At 30.9% G+C, this 11,978-nt stretch overlaps 2 protein-coding genes across 2 annotated transcripts in view; one reads left to right on the top strand and one right to left on the bottom strand.

Annotated features, from left to right (window-relative positions):
* LOC106466978 (PAX-interacting protein 1-like) overlaps positions 1-9,139 on the top strand; it is a 36,526-nt gene extending 27,387 nt beyond the window's left edge. The window contains exons 16-22 of the mRNA XM_022395064.1: positions 926-984; positions 2,060-2,174; positions 3,456-3,624; positions 5,786-5,886; positions 7,256-7,387; positions 8,223-8,298; positions 8,823-9,139. Coding sequence (XP_022250772.1) covers positions 926-984; positions 2,060-2,174; positions 3,456-3,624; positions 5,786-5,886; positions 7,256-7,387; positions 8,223-8,298; positions 8,823-8,899 — 729 coding nt within the window. The 3' untranslated portion in view covers positions 8,900-9,139. The remainder of the gene's footprint in view (positions 1-925; positions 985-2,059; positions 2,175-3,455; positions 3,625-5,785; positions 5,887-7,255; positions 7,388-8,222; positions 8,299-8,822) is intronic.
* Positions 9,140-9,458: 319 nt separating this feature from the next.
* LOC106466980 (mediator of RNA polymerase II transcription subunit 19-like) overlaps positions 9,459-11,978 on the bottom strand; it is an 11,876-nt gene continuing 9,356 nt past the window's right edge. Inside the window, exon 6 of the mRNA XM_013927292.2 lies at positions 9,459-10,447. Coding sequence (XP_013782746.1) covers positions 10,382-10,447 — 66 coding nt within the window. The 3' untranslated portion in view covers positions 9,459-10,381. The remainder of the gene's footprint in view (positions 10,448-11,978) is intronic.

Raw genomic sequence — 11,978 nt, 5'->3', positions numbered from 1 at the left:
TGTGCAAAAAAGATTTTACAAAAGCATTTTTGTGTAGCCCCCCAGTGGCACAGCAGTATGTCTGCCAACTTACAATGCTGGAAACCGGGTTTCGATACCCTTGGTGGGCAGAGCACAGATAGCCCATTGTGTTGCTTTGTGCTTAACCTCAAACAAACTTTTATTGTATTTAAAAACCTTCTGTGTAAAAAATATATTATTAACATAATATGTTTTATCCATATTCTGAAAGTGACACAATGCACAGTTCTTGTTTCTAAAGGCAAAACATTCAACCAAAAAAAATAAATCAATAGAAAATGATAAACAAAAGTGTTTTTATTATAATCTTCAAAATTTTTTATTTGTATCTTTCTGTACTTATATGTGTACACACATTGTGTCTTTCACATCTTGTTTTATTTACATATTTTTATTTTCTCAATGGATTTCCAAACTAAAAGATAACAAAAGCAACTGTACATGTATATATATACACTTATTGCTTTGAGAGTAATTGTATACAAAGATGATACTATAATAGTGTGCTGGAGAAATTGTCATATTTTAGCAATAGCCTAAGCTACAAAGTTTAATTGACCATTACATTCTACGGGACATAAAAGAATATTCTTGCCCTATACTTAGTCACTGAGCAGAGTGAATGCCTGTTTGAAGTTCAAAAAGTAACATGAACAAAATTAAACAGAAACTCTGTCTTAAAGGCTGATGCATTTCTAAGTATTATTCTAATTTTAAAAAATTAGTGAAATATTTTTAAAGCAGTGTTTGTATTGAATACCTTTGTTAAAAGATTTTTGTACTCTGTGGGTGAAAGATAAAAATAATAAAATATATTATTCCATGAATATTTTAGATACTTTTAAAGTCAGAATTGTTTCAGAAACGTTCAGTATATATTTTAGTTTTTATGTTTTATATTTAGTTGGAGAATAAGAAAAGAAGAAGTGAAAGTGGTGATACTCTTGACATCAAGAAACAGAGGTGATATAATGTTTGTTTTTGTGCTTTATGTTTCTGCAATTTCTAACTTAGTTTTAAATGTGAACACATTTTAAAATGTGTATGTTCATCATGAGAAGATATTAAAGATAAAACATTGAATAGAGATAATAAGAGATTTTTTTAAAAATAATAATGTAAACAATTACTGAGTGGTTCTATTTCTGGAAGGTGTCCAAGAAATCTATTACCATATGATGAACGTATATACAGGCTTACAGAATGTACTCAAAATGTTGGCTCTCGAAACCAACATAGTATTTAAGACATTCAGTTCAAACCTTCATTAATACCAAGTACCATCATCTTAAAGTGCTTCTCAACCATTGGACCATGGACCTGTGCCAGTCCGTCACAACCACCTTGGCAGTGCATGGGATTTCATAAAAACTGACAGAATATTCATAATTAAATTATAATGTTTTTTCGTTTTACTTGCATTTTAATGGTCTGTGACAGTATCGGGAGGCAGTGAGCTGGTCCCCGATATTGAAAAGGTTGAGAAATGCTGATCTAAAAACTCCTGCAAAGAAACAAGAAAAGAAATGCTAATTTCCTTACTGTTACAATGGCAACCAAGTTTTGGGACACCCTGTATTTCATCAGCTCATTCACTAGGAACTGGTTTCACATAAATGATGGAAAAGAATAATAATATATCTAGTTCAATACCAAACTAAATAAAAAACTTTAAGTATTTAATATGATGTTATGAAAATAATTTAATGGTTTTAGATTGTCTATATTTATTAAGAATGACTTTCATTTGTTAAATATTTCAAGATCCAGCTTCTAACCAGTATTGCAAAGTAGCAATCCACTCGTGGACTGGATTGCTAATTAACAATCTAGAATTCTAGGTTTCGTAACTATTTGAATATTGGAACATGTATATATCTGAGTGAATCCACTCAATCTCCAGATACCAGATGAAACATGGCGTCAGTCACAAGTTTGACAGCCATGCCTTAGGAGATAAAATTTGTTAATTGTAAATCTATTTCTGCTTTGAAAATCATCCAGTTGAACTTATTTACATTTTACAAACATATTTCAGGCTCTCACCTGAGTTGGAAGAAAACATTCCTTTGACTACAAATAATCCTCCACCAGAGGAAGAAAAACCATATGTGATGTTTACTGCTCTTAAAAATACCGGCCACCTCTCTAGGGTAAGGTTTATGTGTGTGTGTATATATATAGTTTTGACTTGATTTTGGTTATGATTTCAGGAATAAGAATTATGCTGTGAAATTGGTATTAACTTTAATCAATCTGTATTATATATACTACAATTCATTCTTACCATCCTTGTATGCTGATGAGAAAGTACAAACTTTAAAACAATAGCACGTATATACAGCTATAATAATTGAAAACGTCAGTTTGAGTCTGCAAGTGGCTATTGCTGTTTTGTTTTAAGCATTTTGTGTCAGAAGGAAGAACCTGTTTCTATTTCATTAAATATGTCAATTAAGTAGTATTCTATAAAAAGTATGAATATAGGTAACAGTTTTTATAATGGTTATATTTTTCAGTAATTATTCACAAAAATTAGAAGTATTATACCTTTTGTTCCATGCTTATTTTGATGATTAACACAGGGTTCTGTTGAAATATTTGAGTACAGTATTTGGTGTTACAGAATTGGTTTATCCTCAGGAATGAGGTTTCACAATAGTTCTCCTTCTGGTAATCCTCAAATAGGAAGCTATGAACTTTCAGTTTTTGGAATTATTAAAAATGATGTAATTTTAACTGAAAATTGTGAATAGAAACATAATTCTTTACTTTGTAATTTTAATCTTAAAAAGATATGAAATATTACAAACAGAGATATGTCCTAAACCTAATGCAAGCTATAGTTTTTATCCCGCTTAGATTAATTTCAATTTGAAATGTATTATTAAACGGATCTCACTTGAGTTTTTGTAGGATATATGATTACTCAGTATCTTTTTGAAAAAGAAATAAAACTATATAGATTAATGATGATATAAAAGAGTTTTAAAAAATTCAATCGTAAGTTCCACTTCCCTTACTAAAACAATTATAATTTGTGGCAACACCATCAGAACAGTCCTAATTTACACAAATATCATCTATGTAACTTACTGTGACTAACTGTAGAATTTAGAAATCTATAAAAAAGTATTTTAGACTTAACCCCGTGATCTAATGTCATAAGTTTGTGAATAGTTTTCATAGTTTAACAGTAGCTCTTTTCAGAAACTTTCAGTTTAAAAGTCATTGTTAGTTTATCTCATTTATAAGACTATGATACATACTGGTTAAAACTGACCCATAAACGGTAACAAAGGAAAACAAATACAGCAGTGTTGTAACAATGAATTGTATACATTATCGTACATATTACCATAGGTGTATTGGTTGCATTCCTATAACTGAATTTGTATGAATTGTTTAGTGGAACTTTTTGTTTGTGCTTGTAGATTGTCATTCAGTTGGGTGGACGACTTGCACCATCGGCCAAAGAATGCTCCCACTTGGTTATTAACAAGTTTGCTCGAACAGTCAAGTTTCTATGTGCTATTAATGTGGTAAGGTATGTTGTGACGTCAGACTGGCTGCTGGAGAGTGAGAGACAGAACAGATTTGTTGGTGAGCATGCGGTAAAATTATTTACTTTTACAGGCAATTTGGAAATTAGAAAAGATTTCTATGTTGAGAAAGAAGAAGCAACTGCTAGTACTAGTAAACAATTATAATGTAAAACCCCTATAGAAAGTTCAAATATTTGTTTATAATATTTGCCACCATTTATATTATGACAGTATTAATTACTAAGTGATTAATCAGAACTTTAAAAAACAAAATCAAAATCTTATTAAAAAAAAAAAGTGACCAGATTTGTCCCAGTGGTTACATGTCAGGCTGAGGATTGGAAAGTTCAAAGGTTGAGCTGTGATATCCTGAAAAACACTGTTGTGAGTGTTAAAGTTTTACAATCAGTGCGCTTTGGTTAATAGTAACTGCTATTTAGGTGTTTTTGATCTAGCTATTTAGCCCACTCACGGTGATTAAGAAGAATTTGAAAATACAGAGAAATGCTCAATAAGTGAAAAAGAATTAAGTGGTCAGTGTTTTAGTCAAAATGTTGACCACATTATTTTGTTTCTCATAATTTATATAATCGGGAAAAATCTGTTCCTTTTAACATATCCTTTGTAGGAATCACTTGACAATCAAATCAACCCATGCATGGGCTCTAAATGTTTTTCTGATCATTGCAGCTAGTACGAGGTGTTGGATCGTAAATTTTTATACTAATGTGTCCATCAACATTCTGTTATATGTTGTCAATACAGGAAATCATTATATGTGTCTTTTCTGCATCAGTTTCACCTGAGATATCAGAACGGCATGTATAACAACATCTCACTGCCATCAAAGCTGGGGACAATCTAGATTATTTTAGGGATTTACTAGACAGCGTTGACTTTGATGGGTTGATGTAGTGAATAGAAAAAAAACACTTAAGAAGCCATATATGTATTCCACAGTGAATATGTTAAAGTATCAAAAAAGTCATAGGATTTTACTTAGTTCTCGTTTTAATACTTTGTCCATGAATTTTAAAAGTTTTTAAAATTAAAATTGTCTTTTTTTTTCAGAATTTGTTTTTAACTTGGTTGAAAAGCAATGAATGTTATAAGGTTACCAAAAAATGGGTAGTAGTCTGTCCCGGCTTTTCCATATTAATAATAATGTGATAGTTGTAATAGGTTTTATATTTTATCAAATTCATCATTCTGCATTACTGTATTTTCAACAACTTTAGTTTAAATATATATATATATATGCTGAGATACAAGATTCTGCCACCTCTTTTTAAACCATAAAGATACAGTAACATACTGATTGGCCAATTTAGTCATGTGATTCTGACTGATCCCATATTATAATATTATTAAGGTATGTCCAGACTAGGTTGAGGGTCAAATCTTAGAAACTTAAACTGTACTAAGCTATTAAATGGAGATATACAGCAGTAAAATAAAAATGTCCTAGGTGTGTGAACAAGTAATTTTAGTTTTGTAAGAGGTTTTATAAATATCAATCAAAATTGCAAAAATACGGTTTCATAACCGTTAAAGATAACCTTTAAACCGTTGTGTACTTTAATAATTAGTTATTCTTAACTTCTCGAGGCAGAGTTAACTCGCAAGTAAGTAAACTCTGGACAAGACAACATCCGGTCTTGTGGGGGTGTTGTTTCTTTACTGTATTAATGCATACATGCAAGCAATTTATTATACCACCAACAAAACTTACAAGATTTCTTGTAACTGGATAGGGCAGCATCTAATTGAGATTATATGTGGCAAGTTTTTTTTTGTCTAAAACTTGTGTGATATGCCTAATGTTGTCAACCAACTTCTCGGAATCGAGTGACCACATTGGACGATCAGCATGTTACTGTATCTTTAAGGTTCAGAAGATTGGCATTATGTTCCCTAGCCCTAGACATAGCCTGATTTTTTTTTATTATATAAAATTTAAATGTTTTATTATTCAAGACTGTCATCAGATGTTTAATGAATAGTTATTTATCAGTCATAGATGTTAAAATGTTTTTAATATTTTACCTTAATCGGAAACCAAATACTTAAAATCCAAATTAGAAATTTCCTGGTGTCAGAAATAAGGCTATTTAGTAAATTAATATCAAGTTCGAATGTGACATACGCAACACTTTCTGAAAAATAGATTTTGAGTTTGTTGTCTTTGTTATAAGCTTTTATTTTCTCATACATTTCAGATGAGAAACCCTACATTTTAGAAGATCAAGAAACTGAGAAACAGTTTGGTGTTAAAATCAAACAGACTTTAAAGAGAAGAGGCAGGGGCCCCCTGTTCAAGGTTGGAATAGCCAGTAATTCTAGACTGTTTTTCTAATCCTTGAATTGTTGCTTGATTAAACAGTTAGGATTATAGTTAATTTTCGTATTTCACCAATTTGTAGGTCATTGAAAAATTAATGCTCGATGTTTTATTTTGTCCAACTTTATGAATCTCGTTTTACATACTTAATATGTTAAAAGTACAAACAGGACTAGAAAGAACAGTTACCTGAAGTCAGTATGTAGATAAAATGAAAATTTTAACACGCATTTCAAGTCGGTGGGGTCAACAGAAACAAAATGGTGGATATTTACATTTTGTCCACCAGAGTGAGTGCTGTTGTGCACAAACAGTATTTTATATATACAAATAAGATGATTATAAAAAAAGTCATTATGGAATGTTTGATCACTCTTACATTTGGAGGATTTCATGTAATTATGATTCTACTGAATATTATTTCCAGAAAGAAAAAAAAAGTGAAAAATTAAACAAAATACAGTTTCCTCATAAGTTACCACAATTTCGAGTGTTTGAACTAGTTTTTCAACAGAAATACATCTCCACACAGTACTACATTATACATCAAAATATCTAAGCAATAAAAATAAAAGAGGGGTTGAAATATGGGAGTCAAAGGTCAAGAAACCTATGTGAGCATAATGAAGCAAACAACAATTTATTGAGAATATTATGTAAGAGGTGAATTTGGACTGTTTTATTCTCATTGCATGTTCTGTAATGCACGAACTGAACTTGATTTTATCTGGGGTCATAAGATCATCACTTTCCTCCCCCCACTTGTTTTACGTTTTTCAGTAATAGATTCCTTTTTTTTTCGGTATTCATACCGTAAAAAGTCAATATATTGAAATGTAATCATAATCTACATGAAATACTTTTATAGTCAGAGTGGCCAAAGATGCTAAAATGAATTTTTATAATCGTATCATTCGCATATGCAAAAATATTTTTTTTTAACACAACAGCACCCTTTCCAAAGTAAGTGTCTGCCATTTTGTTTTCGTTGGCCTGAAACTGGTGCCAAAACATTCCATGTTTTCTTGTGTATTTCAATGAGATCCTACTTGAATACGAAACTAATATTGGCTTTTCATCGGTGATCTTATTAGGCCTCCTTTAAATAGTGTAGTTAAATTTTTGAATCAAAACTTTTTTTAACTATGTGGTTCACAAAAAGATAATTTTTTCAAGATGGAGTTATCACTATCTTTTCCTTGAACAAACTTCAATAATTACTGCAATAAATTGTTAAGTGAAACTGGGTCCACGATCGTTTTTTTTAATATGGATAAACTTTCAATAGCTAGAAAATTTACTATATGAGCTATGATTCTACCTAATCTAACTTTATATTCGTATATAGAACATGGTGTTCTTCATCACTCCAGGAGTCTACCCACCTCCACTGGTCCTCAAAGACATTGTAGAGTGTGGTGGTGGAACAGTAGTATTGAAAAGAAGACCGACGTACCGACAGATCAAAGCTATGGCCCAGGTGCTTAGTCTTAAATCTTGGTTATTTTATACACCTCTTTTTCTAATTTTTATACATAAGACAATTTTAAGTTGTCAGTAAAACTAGAGCCATCTTCAGTATTTTTAATGTATAGATTTTAAACTTTTTTTTACAAGAGCTGTAGCTGTTAAGTGTCATTTTTTTTACCTGCCTCTTCGATGATTTATTGGAAACCATGCCATAAAAAATTGAGTTTTTTGGTTCAGTATTAAATAGATGAATCTGAATAATTAATAGTATACTCAGGATTTTAATTTCAGCATTTATCTACATATTCATATTTTGATAGTTAGTAGTAGAGACTGTAAAATAAATCAATACTACTATTCTGTACAGTTTGTGAAAAACAAACTTTTTTGTTAGTTATTTTTTATAATATTCAAATTTTATCTAGAAATGTGTGTTTCTGTTTCTGGACAGTCTCCCACTTATTGGTATGTTGTAATAAGCTAGCTGTGTAATATACGTACATACACATGTATGTGTATATATACTACATGTATTTCCACAGGGTTTCCGAAAGTGTTTTGTTTTAAGAGTAAATAAAACCAAAATTAAGATTAACAAATATTTGAAGTTCATAGGTCATGTTGTGTTGTAACCCATAGAGTGCGTGATTCACGACAGTACAAATTCCAACATTTTAGTGTTTACTGACTGACACAGTACACTATTGTATAATGATGCGAGTGGTTAAAACAGATGACCCCCTCCAGACAAATAATGTTAGACTTATTTTTCTCATCTTTTCTGTCAAACAGTACCTTTGTAACTAGACAGGTAAATGAGTTTTGATGTATCTTTAAACTTTCAGGCTGGTACCACTTTCTATGTGATAACGTGTGACAATGACCTTCACCTATGTAAGGATTTTCTACAAAAGAAAATAGGTAAGTTAGCTTTTTCTCTCCATGCCATTATTAAATATTTCCTATAATCTTCCCCAATAAAATTCAGAATTGTGTATCAGTTAACATTTCTATTGTTCGATCAACTGAACTTTAATAGTGATACAAGTCTTAGTTAACCATTGAATTTTATACTTTCATTCTTACTGTGTTTAAGACAACCCACCAAGTGCCGAGAATAAAAAAATTGAATGTTTCACGAAAACCAGAACTTGAAACAGTTATTGAAGTATTAGTATTGATGAGGAATATAGCAAAGTAACTATCATCATGATTAAATGTGTTGTTCTTATTGAAGAAACATCATTATTTGTTAGATATTAAGTGTTTAATGCAATTTATAACTTAAAATAATATTTTTTGCATCGCTGCTAACGTTGCTTGATACTCTTAAAAATCAGACAGTCAGTAATTACCAAGGAATTTAACACCAACTATTTTATAAGACGGTGTTAGCTTTGAAACTTTATTTTACAGTAATTTATATTCATATCATTTATCTACAGGTGTCCACAATGCTGAATTCATCCTCACAGGTGTACTAAGACAACACTTGGATTTCAGTGCCTTTCTCTACACATGACACTACTTCAAAAGCCAAATAGCATTTTGTACAGATGTTTAACAAATATTTTGTTACAAAAAGTCCCCATTAAATGACTATTACAATTCTGGGGGGGGGGGTCTTTGTTTTTGTAAGATGCTCTATTATGCAGTAGTATTTATGAAAATTGAGAGCAGAGTTTTTATTACAATTAGGAACTTTTCGTATGTGATTGTATTAATCATTTATATTTAGTAATAAATAAACTTTAAAATAGTCTTTGCGATATTAATTTTTCATTTACTAGTTACCAGACCTTCCATTTTACTGTCCAAAAAAAAGGACACACAAAAAAAAACGTTTTCTTTGTCGCAAAACATTGTCATTCAGAATAACTGGTGCATTGCATTTTAACCATAGAATTACCCTCCTCCCACTAAACTCTTTTTATTAAAAGGTATACTGTGTATATTATAAAGGGTAATTTCAATAAAATTATAAATTAGTATAATCATGAGATTTGACCGTGTAGTAGTGGTGGTGTTGATTATAAGTATTTTAAAAGACTAACAGCACAAAAACACGTTGAAGCCTTTCATGTGAGCATAAAGTTTTTATGTAAAATATGAAAGGGATACACATCAGTGAAGTGAGAACGGTAAGACAGAGACCTGGGAACTTCTGAATTTGACAGTTTTTTAACATCAGTCACTCATTAACTTTGAAAAAGGAGGAATACTAAACAATTGATTTAAAATATACAATACGTTTTTGTAAATAAACTTGTTTAAACAAATAAAAGACTGTACTTGTGAAGTCTTGAGAAGAACTGGTGAAATTACATGCAAGAAACCACTAATGTGCACTGGCACTGTAGGAAGAGCCACCCCCCCATCCATTGACTATGTACAAGACTGGGTCAGATATGGAGAGTTCCTAAATAGACGTAAGGTTTCACCCACAAAACTTCACAGTCCAAGAGCTAGTTAGTAATTTGGTATTAAAATGTCCAAATGCTTAAGCAGAGAGAGAATGGGCTAATTATTTGTTCTCCAAAACCATAATGACAGTTACACCAATAACTTTTATGGGCTCAGTATTTACTCATTGATGACATAGTAAAATGTGCCATTATTATTTGCTGCCATTTAAATTCTGATGTATGGTTCTATAATTACACAAGTTGTATGAAATTGATGTGGGAATTTTTTTTTTTCCAAAGTTCAGTCCCGTAGAGTACAAAATTATTATTATTTTATTTTTTTGTAATAATTGGCACATCCTTCAATTAACATTTCAGCCTTTAAAAACCTTTATAGAAAAAACAAGTTAGATTTGCAGACGTTTTACTTCTGGTAAACCAATTACGATACCATTATTTAACATATGTGTGTGTGTGCATGAATTATGAGGGATATTATTAACCTATTTATGGGATGATTGCAACATGAGGGAGTAAAAAAAACTTTTAGTGCTTCTCTTTTGCAAAAGACTATACAACTTGTACCACTTCATGCCAGTTCAGCCATGTGGAGTTCCCATATGTGGAGGGTTAGGAGTGACTGAACACACCTCTGGACTATGTTTCTGCCAAGAAAAACAAACTTGTATTATAATAAAATACTTTTTACTTAAAATATCTACATAACCTCTATCTCATTAATTAGGAAAGCTACAAATGTAGCAGTAATACCTAATTGCAACATCTGTATAAACTTAAATAGATCAAAAGTTGGAAATACACATACCAGTATTCAGTTTATTTGACTTGAATTTATTGAATCCAAATTAAATCAAGAGTAGCTCTTTGAGTATTTTGGTTTTTTAAAAATTCAGCAACAATGGCACATACAGTGCTATTTTATACTTATGGTTGAGGATGTTATATTAAAATGAGTTTGAATATGCAAATAAGCAAGTCACGTGACTACATCTTAACATTGTTTAGCATTTCGTAGTTATTGTGTCATTACCATATCTTGATCACTTTTGGATAGGATAAAAGAGACCTTGGACCATAGAGATGTATGCAGATTAGGGATATCCCTTGTATTTAATAACATTCATAAACAAAAGGATATGCATCAACTTGGGACACCAGGACCATCCAGAAAGTGAACTGCAACAACTTGTATCCTAGATGTAGCAGCAGTGTAGTATCTTTTAACAGATTAAAATACAAAGGTCAATGGCAAAAGCTGTTTACATGCCCATGGATTTCTGTTCAATCAGAAAGTAGAAATGGGAACTGGAAAACTGTCATTTTTGTACACTAGATGGATTATGGAAAGCACAGAGGGAGTAGTAGTATAAAGAACTAGGCAATTACATTTGATAACCCATAAAAGAAAAAAGAAATGTAGAAAGACATTTCATGTAGTTGCAGTTTAAGTTATACTGGGCAGACAACTAGAAATTTGAAATTTAGAATAAAAAAAACAAAAATGCTGTTGATAAATTTAAAATAAGCGATTCAGCCTTGGCGGAACATGTAACAAACCCTTCACGTGTCATTGATTTGGACAATGTAAAAATACTTAAACAGGTGAAAATTTTTTAAAAAAATATGATTTTGAATAGAGATTTAGATTCAGGAGCCACAAAATTATATTTCTGGTAATTGATTTTGTAAGTGGCACCAGTATACAAGATGCTAATTGTAGATGTACATTTACTGTGTATATAAAGGAACTTTGTTTCCTGAAAATGGTGGAGTATGTTTCACTGAAACACGTATTTTAGTATACATTTTTCTACTTTTAACTTTATATAAATAAACTATTGTGCATGTCTAAACATTGGTATCATTATCTTGTTATTATGGAAGAACAAATTAATTCAATAAAGTTTTTTATATTTAATTTCATAGAAACGTTAAAAAAAAAATCAAAAATTTGCTTTTGAATAGATTTTAGCATGCTTTGAAAGAAATCATTAGCATTTGTGAATTTCCTGATTTGTTCTGAGCACAAGAGGCCGCTCAAAGCCCCTAGGAGGAAAGTCTTAATAATGTTGAGCAAAATAGCACTAATGTGGCCTTGTAACTTGTTTGTTTGTAATTAAGCACAAAGCTACACAATGGGCTATCTATGCTCTGCCCACTACGGGTATCAAAACC

The sequence above is a fragment of the Limulus polyphemus genome, unplaced genomic scaffold (genome assembly GCF_000517525.1).
Source record: "Limulus polyphemus unplaced genomic scaffold, Limulus_polyphemus-2.1.2 Scaffold2447, whole genome shotgun sequence".
Taxonomy (NCBI): Eukaryota; Metazoa; Arthropoda; class Merostomata; order Xiphosura; family Limulidae; genus Limulus; species Limulus polyphemus.
This window is presented reverse-complemented; position numbering and strand designations above follow the sequence as displayed.